Source organism: Rhinoderma darwinii, chromosome 13 (genome assembly GCF_050947455.1).
Source record: "Rhinoderma darwinii isolate aRhiDar2 chromosome 13, aRhiDar2.hap1, whole genome shotgun sequence".
Lineage (NCBI taxonomy): Eukaryota > Metazoa > Chordata > Amphibia > Anura > Rhinodermatidae > Rhinoderma > Rhinoderma darwinii.
The window spans coordinates 9,669,448-9,692,960 of NC_134699.1; the positions used below are offsets into that span (position 1 = coordinate 9,669,448).

General features: G+C 43.8%; 1 protein-coding gene across 1 annotated transcript in view; it reads right to left on the reverse strand.

The window, feature by feature from the left end:
* Positions 1–488: 488 nt before the first annotated feature.
* SLCO4A1 (solute carrier organic anion transporter family member 4A1) overlaps positions 489–23,513 on the reverse strand; it is a 31,130-nt gene continuing 8,105 nt past the window's right edge. The window contains exons 2-12 of the mRNA XM_075845224.1: positions 20,843–21,753; positions 18,417–18,507; positions 16,647–16,768; positions 13,545–13,650; positions 11,221–11,375; positions 8,545–8,740; positions 7,612–7,777; positions 7,279–7,451; positions 5,626–5,690; positions 4,433–4,581; positions 489–3,092 (exon numbers count right to left, since the gene is read on the reverse strand). Of these exons, the coding sequence (XP_075701339.1) occupies positions 2,940–3,092; positions 4,433–4,581; positions 5,626–5,690; positions 7,279–7,451; positions 7,612–7,777; positions 8,545–8,740; positions 11,221–11,375; positions 13,545–13,650; positions 16,647–16,768; positions 18,417–18,507; positions 20,843–21,662 (2,196 nt within the window). The 5' untranslated portion in view covers positions 21,663–21,753 and the 3' untranslated portion in view covers positions 489–2,939. The remainder of the gene's footprint in view (positions 3,093–4,432; positions 4,582–5,625; positions 5,691–7,278; positions 7,452–7,611; positions 7,778–8,544; positions 8,741–11,220; positions 11,376–13,544; positions 13,651–16,646; positions 16,769–18,416; positions 18,508–20,842; positions 21,754–23,513) is intronic.

The following is a 23,513-nucleotide window of genomic DNA, read 5'->3' on the forward strand; positions in this document are numbered from 1 at the left end:
ATTATATTTTCAATTTATTTTGATTTTAATATTCTTACCTACACTGGACTTTCCTTATAATTTGAGCACCCCCAAGCAAACCTCATCTCAGGAGACCTTTGTTACATAAGGATGAGGGGTAGCATATTTATAATATAGAGTAACCATGAAGGAATATAACATTACGTAAAGTTAAAGCTTTCAGATCGCACAAGAAAATCGCTTAAATCACAATTCCCTAATATAAAGTGTTTATGGAAAATGCTCCCAAAAAACGACCCTCCGATCCCAGTACAAAAATACAAATATGACGCGGTATGTGGAGTAAAATTACCTGGTGCCCTCCAGTTCTGCCCCTCTGCCCTCGATCTGCCGCTTTGGGGTTCCCCTTTGTCTTGACCCAAACTGGCCACAGCGCTTCTTAGACCGAGTCTAAGACACTCCCTTTGTTCTCGGATTGGCCAGAACTGCTCATATGAGCAGCTCTGGACAATCAGAGAACAGTGGGAGTGTCTCAGAAGAAGTGCTGCAGCTATATTTGGACAAAAGAGAGGGGGACCCCAAAATGGCAGATTCACTGCAGAGGGCACAACTGGAGGGCACCGGGTAATATTACTCCATATACCCCATCATATCTAAAATGTTGTTGCGAGACCGGAGGTTTGCTTTAAGCCAGAGAAATGATCTGATACTCACTGTCAGGGCTGTAAGGAGTCCGGTACGTCTTCCTTCAGATCCCAGCAGTGAACTAGAAGCTATGGTGTGCAGTCTGGTTTCCATTCACAGACTGCTGCAAATAGTCCTGATACTAGATCCGGAGGGAAGCTGGACAAAACGTGAATCCAAGTCATCTGGGATTTCTAACTGATCAGATTAGTCCTATAGTTCTAGGGAGCAGGTAAGGTAATCATTCTATTTTATCTGATCGTTACTTGAGCAATTCCGTAATTTATAGTGGAAAGTGCATCCGAAGTGGAAACTCCCTTTAACCATTACCCTAATGAAATAATTCTATTTAAAGGGTCCCTGTCACCTCTCCTGACATCTCTAAGTAAATACTTGAATTCCTCATAAGATAACGATTCCGGAGAATGTTTTCTAAGAACTGTGTAGTACCAGTCCTCTGTTATTCCTCCTGGAAATGTATAAATTGGGTGTTACCATTCCCCTTGTCATTGGGCCACAGCCTGACACTGCCCAATGACTGTGTAGGGACACATCCTATTGAAATTAGAACACCTAGTTGTCAATTTATTCATACATTTCCAGGAGGAATAACAGAGGAGTAACGTAAAATTCTAAAAATAAAATGCTATTTTAATAAGGAATACAAGTATTTACTAAAACAGACATGTCTTGAGAGTTAACCGGTCCTCTTTAAATGTCATGTTCTCTCTGGACAATCACTTTCCAGGGGGGTAATAAATGGGGTTCCCCCATTTGAGAACCTCTTTATTAACCAGGGAGTACCTGGCATATAACATATGGTCAATTTGTTGGTACATGATCATTTGCTGATCACCGGAGATCCCTGCAGCGGGACCCTGTGATCAGCTGTACCCCTGCTTTCATAATAGGTTGTGTTCCCCTTTAATGAGGTGTGCAGTTATGTCATGAGAATACCATTCCATGAAGTTATTATCACATGTGCCACCCTGGGCCACATCTGGAGCCTGTGGGCATGTGAGCTTTGGCACCATAAGGCCATCCTGGCATATAGTAAATGAAAAGTTCAATGAAAGAACATGAGCTTGGCATGGATACCCTGCAGGGAACGGGTGTTTTATCAATTCTGCCCCCCCCCCCCCCCTAGGCACTTGCCTAATGGGTGTAAGGACAAATCCAACCACATAGTCCAACCACGGAAATATAAGCGGCAGCCAATGAGACCTAGTAAATGATGACAATATTAAAAAGGGGTCGTCCAGTCTTGTGTAAATAAAGCTTCATCATTGTATCATAAAAAGTTCTAAAACTTTCAAATATACTTTGTTTCAATTTCTAATAGTTTTGAAGATCTGTGCTTGTTGTCAGTAAATGGAACCGTTCTTGCTTACATCCAGAGGCTGATAGTCGGCAACCTCATACAGCTGAGGTTATGTTACAATTATATCCTGCTGGACCATCCTCTGGGAGCTAAGCAACAGCAGCAAAAAGCTCTTGTTCGTCTGATAGTTTGTTACATTTTCCCTGCACTGTTACATTGTATCAGCCCGGTAGGGATGTAGACAGAAATCATAGGGCCTCCATGTCCACCATTCTGCTTTCAAGTACAACATTCTGTGCTGATTTATTTAATAATATATCTGTGCTGGAAAACTGTTTTTCTGACTTGATAAATTATATAATACTGTCTGGCCACTAGGGGGAGCTCACAGTATATGGATTTATACAGCTAGGGGGAATTGTATGAATCTGTATACAGTGAGCTCCCCCTAGTGGTGGCTGCTGGTACTGGTTTTTTAGCCTCTTGATGTAAACAAGATTGTTGCCATTCACTGGCAGAAAGCAGAGATTTTGAAAAGGAATTAAAACACAAAGTATATTGGCAATTTGTAGAAAATTTCGTTATACAATGGTTGATTACGCTTTATTCATATAAAACTGGAATATTCCTTTAATTTTAAGAAATTGACTGAACATAATATCAATAAAATATAATAAAAGGGTAAAATAAATTATGTTTTAGTTTTTCCCAGGGTCAGATACACATAATATTACACTGACTGTGTGTTCTAAGTGCTCAAATATAAAAACCGGAAATATCTGATCTGTCTGTATAAGACACGTACTGTCCGCTGCTGTATTTTCTGATGTCGTCGCAGTGCTCGGAGTAGCCCTTTCATGCGGTCGGTAGAAAAAAAGTCCGCTGTGACAGCACTGCCATGATGACCGGAGACATGTCATGTGATGCATGAAGGCAACGAAAAAGCGTGCAGAGGATCTGTGGGTGGGGGTACTCAGGAAGGATTGCACGATGAGGTCACCAAAGTTTCTCCTTGAGATCCCTTCTCTGAATGCCCATTGGCTGCTTTATCCAAGCTATTTGCCGGGGAAGCTGGCGGAGGTTTATATAGTAACAGAGCAAGTAGAAAGAACACCAACCCTAAGAGCTGGGGAAAAAAAAGACCGCACAGGGTTAGTCCTATACTAAAATATGGGAGGGAATCGCTCAAATAGCAATTCCATAATATGTTGTTTTTATTGGAATTGCTGCCATTAGCTGCAGGAGCTATCCAGCAACTCCCCTGCAGATCCATCAGCAGACTACATACTAGATATCCTGAGCAGACTATAGGCTGCAATAAAGTTCAGCCCATATTCTGTTGAAGGATCTGCAGGGAAGCTGAACTCCTCTGAAACGTGGCATTATATCAGGGTATTACGCTCTAAAGAGGATCTGTCAGGACTTCTGACATGTCCGTCTTAGTAAATACTTGCATTCCCCTAAAGTAACATTTCTGGAGCATCTGTTCTTAGAACTCTGCGTTTTGCTGTTCCTCTGTTATTCCTCCTGGAAATATATGAACACATTGGATGTTATCATTCCCCTTGTCAATGAGGCATGTCCCTGCACAGTCTAATGATGTCCAATGACTGCAGGGACACACCCTATTGAAAAGAGGAATATTAACAGCCCGTTGTCAATTTGTTCATGCACTTTCAGGAGGAATAACAGAGGAACAACACAAGGCAGAGTCATCAAAAGATAATTCAGATGTGTTATTTCATGGGGAATTAAAGTATTTACCAAAACAGACATATCAGGAGAGCGGACAGAGGAATGGACAATCCCTTCCCAGGGAAGTAATAAAAGGGTGTCTCCCATTTAAGACCCTCTCTATTAACCAGAATGGCTGTTAGCATAACCCTAGTCAATGGTTGTGACCCTACACAGTGTGACACTGTCAAATGACTGTGCAGGGACACATCCTATTCAGAAGAGCAACGGTCAGACCAAGTTCTTAATTTATCCATACATTTCCAGGAGGCATAACAGAGGAACAGCACATCAGAGTTTTAAAAAAAGATGTCCCAGCGTTGTCATGTTTATGGGGAACACAAGACATGTCAGCAGAGCAGGGAGGTCCTCTTTAAGCAATTCTCGTATATATTTTAGGCTGGAGCGGTTAACAGGGGTTTCGGGGAGGAGCATTTTTGATCATTTTAAATCGCCTTGTGATATTGCTTAAAATCGCGATTGCAATTTTGCATGTGATGGTAATAGACTCCTAGACGGAAAAATCATATGCACTATGGAAGAATTTGTGGTCGCATGAAACCACAGGTGCACATTACACGCCATATTGCACATATTGCGGTTTGGCGCGATTGCATTAGTGTGATGATGCCCATGCAAATAATACCGCGTGTGGTAATGGTGCGGCTCTGGGTGTGAATATACCCCGACACTATAGGCTCTGTCACACGTACGGCACATTATGGCGCTTACCTTGTAAACAAGACCCGCTATAAGCATGTAGCTGCTCATGGCTGAATTGTGGTACAAGTAGCACGACCCCTTCTCTCCACTTTGGTTTTGCCAGAGCAGGCATGAAATGTCAATCATGGAGCCAAAGGCGATGGGTCCTGGGATTCCACCTGTCAAAGGAACAGAAGGTGGAGCTCAGTAATAATCACAGACAGGGCAAGAAGCACATAGAGAAGAATTTCAATGTACAGATGTAGCAGAGACGAGTTTGTCTTTTGATACGACTCATGGTAATATCATGATGGGTTATCTGAAGTTTTACATGGGACTGCAGAGAAAAGTACTGCACTACTGAGCATTATCGTGATGCACGAACGAAACACATTTAGCTCTGCTACATTTCTATAAATGACGTAGGTACAGTTAGTGGTAGTAGTGAATAAAAGGGTATATATACTTATACAACCAATATTTTTATTGCTCCAATGCATCTAAAATAAACTAAAAATGATGCAACTTTGAAAATAGTCTTGATTAAAAATCTCTGACCGTTTTGTGTATACAGCTCCGATACAGACATGTGTCTCCATGGTTACAGACTACAAACAAAGTAGTCTTGCAGTCATGTGTTACTCCACTCCATCGGTCCTTTTCTTCTTGCAAACCTACCGACTGTAAGCAAGAAATAAGGGAGAGATAGAAAGGAGTTACACATGACTGCAGGATCAGACTACAGAGGCTTTGTTTGTAGTCTGTAACCATGGAAACACACAGGTCTGAATAGGAGCTGCAGAGAAAAAAAGAAACGTAAATGATATTTTTAATAAAGACGATTTTCAAAGTTGCTTCACTTTTTATTTAGTATGTATTAAAGCAATATAAAAGTGGACATACCCTTTAAATTCTTCTTAAAGAGATAGACCCTGGTGTGTTATCTATCGGCCACCATTGTATTAGAAGATCCAGCCACTCCTAAACGTAATGCTAGTGTCATGTCATCGGCGCGGCCCATCCTATCGGTAAATGTGACTCTCGCTACGGACACGGAGCCCTTTACTAGTTGAGCTGCTAATGGCGTATTAAACGCGAAGACTGTTACTTAGAGGAAGGCACTTTGCTGTGAGTGCAGGGAGGAGAAGATAATGCAGGAAATGCTGAGTGCCTCATTAGGGGTATTGGCTCCATTAGTATAAGTGCTTCTTGTTATTTCATACCTAATGTCCGCACTAATATCCACTGGATCCCAAGTGCAAAGGAACGCTGACTGTCCGAGACACACCTAGAATACAAGCCAGACGGGAAAATACAGGGTTAATGAGTCACATGTCTGTGGAGCGATGAATGCTGCATCAATAGGGTTGTTTATACCACGTTAGGACTTGTCACTAGTGTGACATCATTTAAAGGGGCTTTCCTTGTTTATCTCCGCTTATCCACTGTATAATGAAAAGTTCTGCAACTTTCTAATAGACGATGGGGGGGGGGGATTCATTATACCTCCTACACTGCAACTTTTCTGCACCATACAACCAATGTGCTTAAAAAGTTTTAACTCGCAGCACTTTACCAAACAGTAGGTGGGGCTTAGTGAAATGGGGCGTGGTAAATTTGCAAATTTAGTATAATTTTCGTCCGAAATTAGCATAAATCATAGCACACGGGCGGCCGGAGATGCGCGTAATCAAGTTTAAGACCGGTGCATGAAACGCCAGTGATAAAATCCCCCCCCCTTTGTGTTTCAATATCTCACCATATCAAGACCCCCCCCTTGCTTGCTGTCAATGAATGGAAACATTCTAGTTTACATCCGGTTGCTGAAAAGCCTGCACAGACCTAATAAGTTTTACAGCTGAGGGTTTGTGACAATTGTAGTCTAGACAATCCACTGGTGCTGCTGATCTACATCACTAGCACAAATCTCTCTCCTGTCCTCACAGGTAAAAAGGAGAATTGTCTTCACAATTGTGTATGGCCACGGCGGCTCCGCTATGAAGCAGGGGGACACTTGGCATTTAAAGGAATCAATATTGTAAAATAACGAACTTTATCCTAGCAATTCCGCCCTGGGCCCCCTCCGTGCTGTCCGTAGTGATGACTGCGGACACCCGCCTGTTGTCCCCCTCATGTGATCTCCATGATGACAACACGTCCGGTGACCAAGTCTGCCAATCACTTGCCGAAGAAGTGACATTCCATCCATCATGACGCCATTGTTGCAGCCAACGACTGGCCGCCACCACAACAGGCCGCCACAGCCATTAGACGTGTTGCTACTGTGGACGTTGCGTCAGCATGTGTGTAGGGACAACAGACAAGGCAGGGGAAGCCTAGGACAGGCAGTGGGGAATCGGAGCTATGCATTAAAATTCAACTTTCCACTTTAAATGCAGCAATGGAGCCAGAAAGCGCAACTGGCCTGACAGTGGAATCCCGATGATTGCGTGATGAGTCACATGATCACTAGGAACAGGAAAGGACGCAGCAGTAGCGGATCTCGCCACTTATACACAGCGCTCACGGGAAAACATGCATTGGATAAGTGTGCCCATGTTTTGTAATTTCATGAACCTGCATTAGACTTTTCCAAATATCGGTCTAAATAGACGACGATCTTAATTTCTGTGCAAGTTTGTCCTGAAAATGCTGGTTCATATAATCTATCGTTTCCATCTCCCCTATAAACAAGCACTTTCAGCTTGGTCAAATGCGGAGGAAGATAAGCGGCTACCAGACACATCTGGCGCCGCTTATCCCCAAGGAAAATAGATGGGTTGAAATCTTCAATTCCGACCCTTGACTCCTCTGATGGGAAATATAAGGGGACAGTCAGGTGGGGACCATATACATTACACAGAGGACTCGTGTACCTTAGTGTCGCGGTCAATGCGGGAATGCTGCACAGGAACGTAAAAAATATGACCATGAAAGTGAATATTAAAAGGAGAGACATCTTATGGCAGGAAGACAAACATTTTCCCGATATGGCCTGTGCACCCGCCGCCGACATATTCGTAGCAATGCAGCTGCAGTTTTGGTAAACCTGGAAAATAAAGTGCAAGATTAAACTAGATGGTCATTAAACAAAACACTGATGTAGCAGAGCTGAGTTTGTCATGGTGATATCACATTTACAGATGAGTCAATTGCTCGGCCCCATTCACAAGCCCAGACCAGCCTTCCACATACAAAGCATCCGATACCTTTTTACCGTCCTGGCGCTCCGCGTACGTTACCGAGCACCCAGCATAGCAGGCGGAGTAGTACATGACGTCATCTGCTCCACAGACAGGACTATAATGATCCTGCACACAGCCGCAGTCGGCATTACATACAGCAGACAGGTTGACGCCGTTCTCCCAGAGGACACTGCAGAAAAACCCCGTAGGGATTAATATTTACACCTCCGAACTCCATACAAAGAACCGACACAATCGACTAAATACAACGCAAACAAGTGATCGGATGTTACTGCAGATTTCCCGTTCAGGAGTTTAAAAAAGCTGGGTTTACCTGGTGCCTGAGTGTAGCCCAGAGACCCCTCTGCCGCATTAGAGTACGATATATGGGGGTATCCATCTTCATCAGGGCCCAAAAAGCTTTAGGCCCCATGCACACGACCGTAACTACGGACCCATTTATTTCTATGGCCGACGGACACCTTACCGTATATTTACAGGAAGGTGTCCGTGCCGTATGAAACCTTCCGTAAAAAATAGGACATGTCCTATTTTTTTTATTTTACGGACTCCCATACTTTTAAATGATCCTGTCGCTGGTCACAGGTTCTCCTTCCTTGGACCACTTTTGGTAGATCGTAACGGCTGCATAGCGGGAAGATCCCACAAGACCGGCCGTTCTGGATATGCTCTGACCCAGTCTTCTAGCCCTCACCATTTGGCCTGTGTGTAGCGGTATTTTTGGGATTCTGCATGGAGGTATTGTTTGCGCATGGTATGGCGGTGTTATTTAGGCAGTGAATGGCTGTATTGTATGGCAGTATATGGGTATAAACATATTTATCGGCGTTCTAGATGTATAGTTTTAAGTTACAAGAACTAAATGGTGAGGACGGGCCACACTACCCAGGGTCTGATTTTTCTCTAAAATCGCATCTGCTTACATTATATCCATACCTGTCATTGTAGGGTGCGGTCACTCCGGCCATAGACATGTTGGGACAGCTGATTAGAAATATGAAGATTGACATCAGACTTAGGAGAGTACAAAAGACACAGAATCGGATTACTCCAGAGCAATGCAGCTTCAGTTTATTAATTATAAACCCCCCAAGGAAGGTTCCTCCGCCCCCGGCAGGGACCACCATATACCCTGTGCAAGGGAGAAGAAGAGGGAAAAATAACATTAAGACCAGGGCTCCTGTAAATGTCAACATAAGAAATGTCTTTATTAATCTGTCTTTTATAAAGCACTGACATAAACTATAGCACTGTACAGAGGGTTCCTGACCCCAGGGGCTTATAATCTAGATATTGCACATAATTCTTAATCTGCCTGGAGGAAAACCTTTGCTAACATTGACATTCATACAAAATCTATGCACATGATGGATGGATATGAGAATGGATGGATAGATGGATATGAGGATGGATATGAGGATGGATGGATATGAGGGTGGATATGAGGGTGGGTGGATGGATGGATATATTGATGGATGGATATGGGGAAGGATGGATGGATATGAGGATTGATATGGGGAAGGATGGATGGATGGATGGATATGCGGATAGATGGATATGAGGATGGATATGGGGAAGGATGGATGGATATGAGGATGGATGGATGGATATGAGGATGGATGGATGGATATGAGGGTGGGTGGATGTGTGGATATGAGGATGGATATGAGGATGGATGGATGGATGGATATGAGGGTGGGTGGATGGATATGAGGATGGATGGATGGATGGATATGAGGGTGGGTGGATGGATATGAGGATGGATGGATGGATGGATATATGGATGACTATGAGGATGGATATGAGGATGGATATATGGATGGATGGATGGATAGATATGCGACACCTGATACAGAGAGTCTCCCTTTGGTGACCTTTCAATCTTTGTCATGCTCCTCCCACTCAGACCCTGCACTAGGTATAACACTGTGTATCCATTTTGCATGAGTGTTCCTTTAAGAATAATTGAGAGCGGCATATATTATTTTTCTATTATCTGGTTTGCTTTCCTTCCAAGTCACCTGTACTGTTAAGGTAACTGTGGATTATGTTCTGTAAGACCGCACTGCTTAGTCCCTAAATAAAGAGCCAATTGTCCCATCCATAGAGCCGTGCACAGTGTTCAGATACTCGCTCTACGAAGTCTTTTGTGCTCAAAACCTCACTCTGTGTTTGACCTCAATGATTTTCGGTTTAACACAATGAACCAAACAGACAACTCCTCAGTCACCCAACAACTATTCCCAACCGGTACTGTAAGAAAGTCATCATTAACAACACCATTTCATTATTCGGTCCAAAATTCTCTGCTCATTAATTTCATAATATATCTTTATCTTTACATCCCTTTACACAGCCATAATAATAAAGTACAATTTATATAATTCTAGATTTCTGCAGCGGCCACCAGGGGGCGCTTAGGAGTTTACTGTATACAGATATTCACTTTAAATGGATTGTTCAGTTTAGGAAACCCATTGTCTTACACGCTACAAGGCAATTCTGGGTTGTTAGAGGAAAAGTCCTCTTTTCAGGATCCTCCCCAAACTGGAGAGTGGTTACAAAGAGAGAGTCAGTCTCTCTCTCTGTCTCTTTCTCTCTGTCTCTTTCTCTCTCTGTCTCTCTGTGTCTGTCCTGTCCTGTCCTGCATTACACAGACAACCCATTGATATGAATGGACTCTGTGTAATGCTTCATTTCACCTGTGGTTGCGCTGCAGGGAAACTGAACTCTTACTGCCTTGTTTCCCCACAGATTACAGCTGATCGCTGGGGTCCCAGCAGGGAGGAACTTTATAATCTGTTTATTGTCAAGGGAAACCTCTAACCAGTAGGGATTGTCCAAAGTGGAGAACCCCTTTTAAGGGAAACTATCCCTTTAAGTATACATAAGTGCCCTAAAATGGTCCTAAATCCCCCCCCCCCCCATTCCTGAAAATAAATATGTTGCCCAGTTCTGCTGGTAAGGGCTTGAGGGGCACCCTGGGGCTAAAGCGAATCTTTGCTTGGTACAAATTCTGGACTCCGTGCTAGAGATACACATGTTTCTACTCCAGGCTGCCTCACCCCCCATAGCTGTGGCATGGTATACCTGTCTCATTTGAAGGGTTAAAGTGTTAAATTATTGTGCATCCATTTCATGGGACGACGTGTCAGAATCCATTAAACTGCTGTAAATGGTGCGTATTCAGCATAGTAGTGGATCTAATGAGTGTCTCGTGTTATTACCATAAGTAACAATGTGCATAATGTATTGATGGACTTCCCCTTTAAGAAATAATGTAAGACCATTAGACGGCTCTCGCCCAGTGCTTAGAAATTGTCATCAATAGAGTAATTAGATTGACCGATATTTAAAGGCTCCAGAAGAACATGATCTAAGAAACATTGTATCTTCAATTCTAGATCGGCTCTGCCCCTTTAAGAGCGCCTCAGTACTGATATTTCCCTCTACTAGTTGGTTTCCATTACTCGGTGTCATCTGTGGGTTCAGCTCCCAGAATAAGGGTATGACGACTCCTCCTAAGATGAAATATCGCAGTATGATGAAAGTATGTGACCCCCCATTCCTCACGCCATCTCTAGCACATAGATTGTCAAGGATTCAACTTACCAAAAAATGTAGCGGCTTCTGACGCGCTCAAACTAAACTGTGACTCTAGAAACTTTGGCCCAAATGTAGACACTCCTGTGATGAGAGTAGCTTCCGTTGCACCAGCTAAGCACAGGAAAATAAACGTAGGGTTTTTGAGAAGCATCAACAATGACCTATGGGGTAAAACATTCGGGAGAATCCATTAAGAGGGGATGCAGATCCATGTGTGCTACTGCCAAAGCAAGCAGTGTTCTTACCTAGGCTGATAGATCAGTCATATGTCCCTGTATTGTATGGCAAAAACAGCAACTAAGACCAGGAGCCTATTCTGTGCAGATCAATGCCCACTGCGCCCGAGGTAACCCTCGTTTAGTTCACGCTCCCTTTAAGAGGGTATTCCCATCTTATCCGGATCATGCTCATTTGGGTTGGACACCGTTTAGCCGCGTCGATGTGATATTTGCCGTATTTTTCGTGATTTAATAACCGTTTGTCTTTTTATCACTTTTTTAGAACCTTTTAGGCCTATAGTTTAAAAAAAGTTGCAAAAAAATAATTTTTGGACATTCTAGTTCATTTTTCTGGTAATCAAATGGTATTACACTCATAATCGTATACCGATCATTTTGATATATTACATGTCTATTTTAGGGTAATTGGTTGAGGGCTAGCATTATGACCATGATTGGAGGGCAGCAGTTTTTTGTTTTGTTTTTTTTTGGGGGGGGGGGGGGGGGAGTGTATTTTATGTGTATTTTTTTATTTTATTATTATGATCTGTCCCTCAAAAGGTCAGAAAAGACCATTGGGGGACTTTATTATTTTATTTTTAAAAAAAAATAAATATATAAACTACTATTCCACTGTATATGGGATCCAGTAGTTTACTGACAGGTAGCAGAGCATTCTGTATTTTCTCACTGCACCTACAGCTTTTGGAAACTTTTACATCAGGGAACGGTTATTTAACCCCTTTCCGACATTTGACATACATGTACGTCACAGTTGGGAGACAGGAGCATGGGGCGGGCTTACAAGTTGAGGCCAGTCCATGATAATCTAACACCTCGCTCTAACGGCTGGGATCAGAGAGAACGCCGATCCCATCCATTTCACCGCTTAGATGCCACAATCAATAGCAACCAGGGCATCTAAGCGGTTAGACAGATAAGGGCCCCTCTGTCACCCCATGGGCCCCACCTGCAATGCCGGCTAGGCTTAATGGAAAGATGGAAAATGCACAATACACTGCAGTACATAAATCTTACAGTGTATTGTGCAAGCGATCGCAAGTTCACGTCCCCTAGAGGGACTAAAAAACAAATGTAAAAATTTGTTTTAACAATAAGGAAAAAATATATATAATAAAAGTTAAAAAAAACAAAAAACATTTTTCCCTAAAATGTCAACAATAAAATAAAAAATAAAAACAATTGGTATTGCCGCGTCTGTAACAATCCGAACAATTAAAATATAACATTGCTTATGGCACATGGTGAACGCCGTAGAAATAAAAAATGACAGAATTGCTGTTTTTCGGTCACCTCGCCCCCAATATTGAATAAAAAGTAATAAAATTCTGTATGCACCTCAAAATGGGACCAATAAAAACTACAACTCGCCACGCTGGAAAAAAAAAAGCCCTCACGTCGCTCCGTCAACGGAAACATAAAGTAATGAGTCTTAAAATATAAACTGTTTATATTTTGTAAAATTAATAGAACCTGAAATAAGGCCCTGTTCACACCTGCATTGAAGCATTCCACTGTTCTGCTTCATCAGAGGAGCAGAGCAAAGGAATAATGGAAAACAAACTGTTCCATTGCACAACGGAACCCGCCGGTTGCCGACGGAACCCATCGACTTTAATAGGTTCCGCCGGGATGTCTGTGGTTTTGCCGGACACAGTAGCGCAGCATGCTGCGCTATTATCTGCGGCAAACCCTGCCGGATCTGCGATGGAGACCCCTAACGGAGCCTCCGACGCAGATGTGAACAGAGCCTAAACTATATCAATTTGGTATTGCCGTAATCGTATTGACCTTCAGAATAAAGTTAACATGTCCGTTTTTCTGTATGGGGAACGTCTTAAAAATGAAACCCAAAAAACAATGGACTTTTAAAAGTTTCTCAGTACATGAAATACTCGGCCCACAAAAAAAAAAAACTCTCATTAAGCGATGTCGATGGAAAAATAAAATGAGAAAAACCAGAGATAAAAAAAAACGAATGGCTCTGGCGGGAAGAGGTTAAGCAATTGCTTAATCTGTTATACATTGACTCCTTCAGAGCTTCATTCTAGAAGAGGCAAAGAATAATTTACATTGATAAGAATCTCTTACTTTGGCAGATCTTTAATTGTCTTCCCAAAATCAGGGTCTGGTTTGTGACCCTCGTCTTTGACCTGATGAGCCTCGGACACCCTCATGACCACGTAGCGCTGAGAACCTGAAAGAATCCGTGTTATACAGTGAGATCAATGACCCATCATCTTTTGTAAATTGCCGGAACGAGATTTTTTTTTACAAACCTACTTTCTGAATCTGACCCACGGAAATCAATGGAGTTTCCAATTTCCAAGTCAAAGGGTATGTTTTTATTCTTTGCAATCATTTTCTTTTTTGTTATTGCTCGTTGCAATTTTGCAAGTAGTCCGGTTTAAAAAATTTATTTAAAAAATTTATTAAAAAATTTATTAAAAAAAAAAATATTTATTTGTGTGTTTGTGTTTAACTTTTTTTTTTTTCTAACTTTTTCTTCTCTATGGGGGCTGCCATTTATTTTTTCATCTCTGTATGTGTCGATTAACGAAACATACAGAGATGGAATACGGCACATACAACCCCATAGAGAATGCGAACGGGAGCCGTTCCATTCACTATGGTGTACGCCATCTGTGTGGGAACGGCGCATGCACCGCTCCCACACAGTCCAAATGGAACGTCTTTGGCCGAGCGACATCCGACGCTATTTTCTTGTGGACCGGAAGCCGCGGCCGGACAGTAAGATTACTACTTCCGGTCGCGGCTTCCGGACATGTGTTCTGAAGCAAGGACTAGGAGCGGAGGGAGCAGACGGACAAGAGGGAGCGGCGGCGGCAGGAGCAGGTAAGTTATGTCTGTGTTTGTTCGTGTTATACTGTCTGATTACCACTGTATCTAAGCCTACTACACTGTGTATTCGCTCAAAAATTTGCGGCACACAGTGTAGGAGGCTTGAACATTCAACCCCCTCCTTTCTCCTGGCACTAGCCAGGATAATGGAGGGGGGATTGTGTGAGCTCACTAGAGCGTGTGTGTTTACACCAAATTTGCAGCATAAAGCAATGAGGTTGCTTTACCACATGCCAATGCTGCAATTTTGGGAATTGCTCCCTCTAGTGACCAGCACAGGGAAATGTTATAAATTAGAATGTAATTTATAATATTTCCTGACTTGTGAAAAAATTTAAAAAATTATAACAATGTCTAATCACTTATACACTAACTGTTTAACTAAAAAAAAAAGAAAAAAAATTTCTAGCGACACATTCCCTTTAAATAATCTCCTACCATTTGCGTACACAGCACCTGTGCAGAACTATGCAAAAGAACACCTTTGCAAAAGTATACACGGGGTCTCTCCAGTTATCAGGGAGTATCATCCTGGTCTAAGGGCACCCACATGACTAGTTTAGGCAACCCCCTGTGCCCTATAAGGGTATATGAAGGAACTAGAGGGGGTTCCTTGGCTTGGAAGCCCCTCTGTTTGACAAAGTGGAAAGAAGCTACAAAAGATCACCTGGCGTGTCTGTGCTTTTACATACGTTGCTCATTGATTTCAATATATATATATATATATATATACACTGAATGGCCACTTTATTAGAGACCCCCATCTAGTAGTGTCTTGGACCTCCTTTGGCCTTCAGAACCGCAGCGATTCATCATGGTACAGATTCTGCTAGGTGTTGAAATCGTTCTGCAGGAATATTGGCCAGGTGGACCGGATCGCTTCTCGTAGTTGCCGCTAAAGTGTTCTTCTGCCATAGGGTAAGCAGCTGCCATGAAGGGATGAACTTGGTCGGCCACAATGCTTAAGTAAGCCCTACTGGTCAAACATCCATCCACAGGTATCAGAGGACCCAGTGTGTGCCAAGAAAAACATTCCCCCCACCATTACTCCACCTCCACCAGCCAGAACTGTTCACAGCTGACGGGAAGGGTTCATCGATTCATGTGGCTTGCGCCAAATTCTGACCCTCCCATCAGCATGGTGCCGCAGAAATCTGGATTCATCTGACCAGGTGATGGTTTTCCACTGCTCAGTGATCCATGTTTTGCGCTCTTTTTTTTTTTTTTTCCCCCACTGGAGTCTCGTCTTTTTGTTTCTTTTAGACAGCAATGGCGCTCTAACTGGTCATCTGCTGTTGTAGCCAATCCGTGCTGAGGAACGACGAGTTGTGCGTCCGGACACGTTAGTCGGAGTGTTAGCGCTATATTGGCTGCGATTTGCGTGACTGCCGTTCTTGACATCCTTCTATGACCCTTTTTGTCGACGAGTTGTTGACATCCACAGGATCCCCTTTCGCTGGATGTTTTTTTCTCGATCACGTTCTCCGTTTTACTCTCGACACAGTTGAAAGAGAGAACCCCAATGTCCGCTCTTGACTGATTTCTGGTCTGAGGTGTGGCGCATTTCCTCGAAATTCACGGATTTCCTCCTTCCGAGATCTCCGGGCCTTTCTCTGCTCCATCTGTGTGATGTGCCATTATCCACGTATCGACGCTCAGTGGTTCGCCACCTGGTGAATGCAGCTAGAGCGTGCGTCCCCGCGCTGTGGAGACAAACTTGCCCCCCATCGGTGGGCACGTGGTTCAGCAAAATCCAGGACATTATGAGAATGGAGGACCTCACGGCATCGATGAGAGGATCCCACGCCAACTTTCTTAAAACATGGCGTGTCTGGATTCGGTTTCAATCCTCCGTGGAATACGGGACCATCATGGCCTCTTGAGCATAATCCCTAGGCCCATTACGTCAGGTCAGTTCTCTCTCCTTCCCTCTTCCTTTCTGTCCCCTCTTCTCTTTTGTTTCTCCTTAGCTCGTCTAGCACCGATGACCATGCCTCGTTCCAAGTCGCTCAGATCGCTAGATCTTCCCATTATAACGTGGATTCACACTGAAACCGATCCATGGAAAACTTGTTCAGTGGGATTTATGCTGCGTCCGGGGTCACGCATCTAATTTTCATACAGGGACACTTAAAGGGCCGGTGTCTCTAATAAGTGTCCAGGATATATATATATATACACTTTCTGTACTCTGCTACATATGAGTAGGAGATACTCTGTATGGTGATCTCTATATGTTATGTACTCAGGGAGGGGACAGATAAAGTCTGGGTGAATCTATTGACGCAGATTGGACCAATCTTATCTATGCCCGGTGATAAGTAACTGTACCTGGCAGCTGCTGTGGAAATCCAAGTATCGGGAAGAAGATGAGGAACGCAGCTGCACCAGAACCCAGGAAGCCAATCCACCAGGCCCCGACCCACAGAGGGTTCTCAGGCGTCAGGTCCGTGCTGTAATAAAGTGAATATAGACCAAGAATTGCAGTAACCTTGTGGGATATAGACAGACGTACAGTAATGTATGACATGGGTTCTGCTCAGAGGAGAATCTGTAGAGATACCCGGGCCCTGGTGCCTGAGGGGACTCAGACCCCTCTGCCACATAAAAAGACCCCAGACTAGTACTATAGGTGGGTAGTGCACGGTGTGATGGCACATTATGAGAATTAGGGTGGGGGCTATAGATTTTGCATCAGGTCCCACATGCTTCATGGTTTATCACCCTAAATAGCAAATCTATAAATATTCATGGTGACACAAGCCCTTTAATCGAAGCCATATTGTTTGTCAGCAGCATAAACAGGTTTTCCCACTAACAATTATCACCTGTCCACAGGATAGGTGATTGTCTGATCGCTAGGACCACAACTGATTGTGAGAGTGGGGGTCCCGAACCTCCAGATCCCCCTCACTGCACCCCCTCTGGTACGTGGCTGTTTCCGTCAGTCCCATAGACATTGAATGGAGTGGCAGGCACATGTTCGACTGCACCTCCATTCAATGTCCTCATTGCGGTCGAGCAGTGAGGAGGAACAAGGAGGTTCAGGACCCCCATTCTTGCGACCGGTGGGACCCCAAGTGATCAAACAATTATCACTTTACCTGTGAATAGGTGAGAATTGTCAATTCTGGAAATACCCTTTTAAGGCCCCCTGCACAAGTTGCAGGCAAAAAAATTCAAACCCACAGCATATGAACGTTGTTCTGGAAGTTCACTGCGGATTTCACCCTTTTCAATGTAGAAGGGGTGAAATCCACAGCATTTCCACATGGGTTTTGCTGGGGAAACACTGCTGAAAATCCACAACAAATCGACTACGTGTGCAGGGTGTCCTACATCTGCAGAGAGATAGGGGATCGGTGGATAGGAGATAGATAGATATGAGAGAGACCGATAGATAGTTAGGGGATCGGTGATGGATAGGTAGGGGCTGGATGGATAGGAGATAGATAGATAGGGGATTTGAGGATAGGGGATGGATAGATAGATTATGGGATAGATAGGGGATCGGTAGATAGGGGATGGATGGGAGATTGGTGGATGGATGAGGCTAGACAGATAGGGGATAGTTGGGGAATTGATGGATGGATAGATAGATAGATAGATAGATAGATAGATAGATAGATAGATAGATAGATAGATAGATAGATAGATAGATAGGGGCTGGATAGATAGAAATAGATAGGGCTGGATAGATAGATAGTTTAGATAGGGGGATCGGTGATGGATAGGTAGGGGCTAGATGGATAGGAGATAGATGGATAGATAGGGGATCGGTGGATAGATAGATAGATAGATAGGGGATGGATGGGAGATTGGTGGATGGATGAGGCTAGACGGGGATAGTTGGATAGATGGGGAATTGATGGATGGATAGATAGAGTACATGGTATCTATCTATCTATCTATGTTTTCTGAAACCTATATTCTTGCGTCTCTTATATATGACCGTCTTCCCCTGTGACGCACAAATGTTAATAATATAAAAGTCCCGGAAGAACAGTCCGATAATGAGATGATTCAGGACTCCAGTTCTATCACAGGTTGTGTGGGGAGGGAGAAGCGTCAGTGGGAAGCAGAAGATATTTGGCTACTTACGGGCTGTTGAATTCTGTGTACATATTTAGGAAAAATCCTCCTAACAGATATCCCACCGCTGGTCCAACTATGGCCGCCGTGTAAAATATACCTAAACATGGAGGAGAGGTGAGAAGTGAACACTCAGGACAGAATATAGTGACCGCACAGACACAGGACACTGTACAATATTATAAAATACACAAAAAGGCCAAAAGCATTTTCACCCCTCTTCTAATATATGGTTTTGCCCATTTTAAACATGACCATCAAGGCGTTTTCCAGGTCCTATCATTTGGATGTGTGATCTGTGAGGGTCTAACCCATGGGATCCCCACTATACGCAGAAAAAAGGGGCCCCTTCAATGTTTATCTAGGCACAGCAGATTGTCTGTACATGCGGCTATACATGACACTGCAGCTCAGCCCCATTTAAGTAAATGCTGTGGCCCCTGTTCCCCTCGTGTGGGTCCCAGGGGCTTAAAGTAAATGTCTCATTGGCTGCAGGTCTAACTATTTTCAAGGGGGCGTGTAGCACTACAAGGGGAATTGTCCACCCTTGAATACAATTTCGTTTTTTAGATTTCTAATTCTCATCTGATTAATTTTCTAATATATTTTTATAACATTTGGAGCTTTGTTTTCTAATACAGAGCTCTGAATCCCCTGCCTAGACATAGAGTTAAATAATAAAATTCTTCCTACTTGCTGCCACCACTAGAGGGAGCTCACTGGATGGTATGCTCACAGTATGCAGTAAGCTCCCCCTAGTGGTGTCTGCAAGCAAACCACATGTTTTCTTCTCAATTAGGAGCTCTGTATCAGTAAAATGACGCTCCCAGAGCTATAAAGATACATTAAGAAATTATTCCGCACAAAATTTGGGGCCTAAAAACAATGATAAAAGGTGAACGTTCACTTTAAGTTTAGGCCATTCATTTAATGTGTCGTACCCAACAAGTTAACGGGAAGGGATCACGGACACCTGACGGGTGTAGTAAGTAAAACTAGTTTTCTTTGCACCACTTATTACAGGAACCTCAGCACAATAATTGTTCATGAGGAGCTTCTCTGACGGGGGTTTCCATGGTTGAGCAGCCATTGAGATTCCTGAGGTCACCATACACCGTGCCACTCCTCAGTAGGACGCACGGCGATACTGGACAATGGAACAGTGAAAACTTGTCCGCTGAAGCGATGATCCGTCCCTTATTGTCTGGTAGGACAAGTGATGAATCTGGGTTTGGCAGATGCCTGGAGAAGGATTTCTGAAGAATGCATTGTGCCTACTGTACAGCGCAATGGAGGAGGAGGAAGGGGTGCGCTGCGGGGGAATTTATTACGACTGGAATGTCATATGCCAGTCTTCATCTAAAACACGGGGTTTATCAAACTCTCTAAACCTGTTTTTTCTGGCTCTGAAAAGTCGCAAAAGGGCCTAAAAGTTTGCACCACAAATTGCGACTTTGCGCCTTTTTACCCCGTCCTCGCAACTTTCTTGTAAACTGAAAACCAGAGTGTCAACAGGATGCCGGCTGCGCGAAAATCACACAGCCGCGCACCATGAGCTGATGACACACTTACTTTTTGCGCGCGCAAAACGCACACGCTCGTGTGAATCCGGCCTTAATGTTAGGCCTGCAGCCTATAAGACGCTCGGACTGGATCCGTGCGCAGGTCGGCGTGGTTACGTCACTGCCACGCACCGGTGTACGCAAAGACCCCGTCGTGGTGTCTCATTGGCTGCAGGTCTAACGGCACTATCTTTAAGGGGGCGTGTGGCACTACAAGGGGCATTGTCTGGCACTATCTAAAAGGGGCGTTGTGTATCATTGTAGATAGTTGCCACAGTGCCGCCCGAAGACAAAGGGCACTATCTACAGGGAGAACGGTGTGGTACTGTATCAAAAAGGGGCATTGTGTAGCACTATCTACAGGAGGTACTGTGTGTCAACTATTTACAAGGAGCACTATCTACAGGAGGTACTGTGGGGAACTATAAAAGGGGCACTGTGTGTCAACTATCTACAAGGAGCACTATCTACAGGGGGAACTGTGTGGCACCGTATCTAAAAGTGGCATTGTCTACAGGGGGCACTGTAGCACTATCTACAAGGGGGCACTATCTACAAAGGGTACTATCTACAGGGGGCACTGTGTGGCAACTATCTACAAAGGGCCATATGTGTGGCACTATCCACAGGCGGCAGATAAGCCTCAGATTTCTGCTGCAGATCCACGGCTCGGGATTGCCTACACCTACTCCACATCAATGAATGGCTTGGGAAACACTCCCTTGTGTTGGCCTTGGGTCTTGAATGGACTTTCACATTTTTCACGGCTTAGGACTGACGTAAATAAAATTCCAAAAGGACAAGACACGACGCTGTAGGCATTGACCAAAAAGACATCTGCATAACATATACATTACAAGACTCCATACTCACCAATATACACAGGGGAGTAACTTGATTTAACATTCTCATCTAAGTAAGTGACCCCCAGGGTGTAAAGCGGTGTAGCGCCAATCCCGTGAAGAAACTGTCCCAACATGAAGACGTATCTATAATAGGACAGACTGGAAGTGCCTTCTGCCCCCCGAAAAGTTTGATTAGAGTGGCATACTCCGGTATCCTCCGCAAGGTTCACGACATGCACACTAGTGGTGAAATGTGGTAGTGCAAACACCAAGGAACCAACTCCCATAATTAATACCCCCCAGCCCAACCATCGAGGTTTGTGACCGGTCCCCCCAAAGTAGCTAACGAATGTCAAACACACGCAGGCTGCTATGTCATAGGAGCTTGCAATCAGTCCGGTATGGTAGCTGTGCAGGTCGAATCTCCGCTCTATGGAGGTGATCACGGTATTGATGAAACCATTGACCACCATGCCTTGGAGAAAGGAGGCCACACACAGGAAGAAGAGCACTCCTTTGGATGTGTTAAAAAACTGTAAAAAGGATGGTTTGATGGCTCCCCAGCCGCACCAGTTTTCGTTTTCCGATGGTATAAATTTAATCTCGCAGGGGTCATCGCCATATAACGTTTTCTTGGTAGAGGACTGCTTGTATAGGGGGTCAATATAAGAGTCCGGGGAGCGGACTGTATCGGAGTAAAAAGACGTTTTGGACAGCAATGCTTCGACCTGGTCACTGCTATCGGGGGAGTCCGGGTCATAGTCGCTGACTATTTGTGACGCTTCGGAAAAACACAGCAGTTCTTGCTTGGAATGGAAGGAACTTTCTGCAGATAGATGTTGGGGCATTTCACAACGAAAAAACTAGTGTGGGCGTTTTTACTTTCACCGCCAGGCTGGATGATCCGTAAATTTCAGAGAAGGGCGAGAAAAATGTCACCTGTAAGAAAAGAAATAGACAACAAAGATAAAATTACCAAAGGAAATCTGCATGAAAAATGTTCCCTTAGAAGCTCTGCCCTAAGTTACTATGAGGGTATTCCCAGAATCGACATTTACCATCTATCCGCACGATAGGTGTATGATCACTGGGGCCCCACCAGTCAATATAACGAGGTCCTGAACCCCCCCTGCACCATGCACCATGCATGCATACAGAGCTCCATTTTTCCTGATACAAAGCTCCAAATTCAGAATAGTGAGTGCAGCTCTGGAGTGTAATACAGGATGTAACTCAGGATCAGTACAGGATAAGTAATGTAATGTATGTACACAGTGACTCCAGCAGCAGAATAGTGAGTGCAGCTCTGGAGTGTAATACAGGATGTAACTCAGGATCAGTACAGGATAAGTAATGTAATGTGTGTACACAGTGACTCCAGCAGCAAAATAGTGAGTGCAGCTCTGGAGTATAATACAGGATATAACTCCTGATCAGTACAGGATTAGTAATGTATGTACACAGTGGCTCCACCAGCAGAATAGTGAGTGCAGCTCTGGAGTATAATGCAGGATGTAACTCACTCAGGATCAGTACAGGATAAGTAATGTAATGTATATACAGTGACTCCACCAGCAGAATAGTGAGTGCAGCTCTGGAGTATAATACAGGATGTAACTCAGGATCAGTACAGGATAAGTAATGTAATGTATGTACACAGTGACTCCACCAGCAGAATAGTGAGTGCAGCTCTGGAGTATAATACAGGATGTAACTCAGGATCAGTCCAGGATAAGTAATGTAATGTATGTACACAGTGACTCCACCAGCAGAATAGTGAGTGCAGCTCTGGAGTATAATACAGGATGTAACTCAGGATCAGTACAGGATAAGTAATGTAATGTATGTACACAGTGACTCCACCAGCAGAATAGTGAGTGCAGCTCTGGAGTGTAATACAGGATGTAACTCAGGATCAGTACAGGATAAGTAATGTAATGTGTGTACACAGTGACTCCAGCAGCAAAATAGTGAGTGCAGCTCTGGAGTATAATACAGGATATAACTCCTGATCAGTACAGGATTAGTAATGTATGTACACAGTGGCTCCACCAGCAGAATAGTGAGTGCAGCTCTGGAGTATAATGCAGGATGTAACTCACTCAGGATCAGTACAGGATAAGTAATGTAATGTATATACAGTGACTCCACCAGCAGAATAGTGAGTGCAGCTCTGGAGTATAATACAGGATGTAACTCAGGATCAGTACAGGATAAGTAATGTAATGTATGTACACAGTGACTCCACCAGCAGAATAGTGAGTGCAGCTCTGGAGTATAATACAGGATGTAACTCAGGATCAGTCCAGGATAAGTAATGTAATGTATGTACAAAGTGACTCCACCAGCAGAATAGTGAGTGCAGCTCTAGAGTATAATACAGGATGTAACTCAGGATCAGTACAGGATAAGTAATGTAATGTATGTACACAGTGACTCCACCAGCAGAATAGTGAGTGCAGCTCTGGAGTATAATACAGGATGTAACTCAGGATCAGTACAGGATAAGTAATGTAATGTATGTACACAGTGACTCCACCAGCAGGATATAATATTAATGAGGGGGTAAATATTGCAAATTCATATTCTAGTTTTCTAACATAACCCTGACTTTCTAGGCACACTGCCCGGGATGGTTGGGGTCTGACCACTGGAATACCCCCCTCCCCCCCCCCACGATAATAAGGGAGCCACTGTGC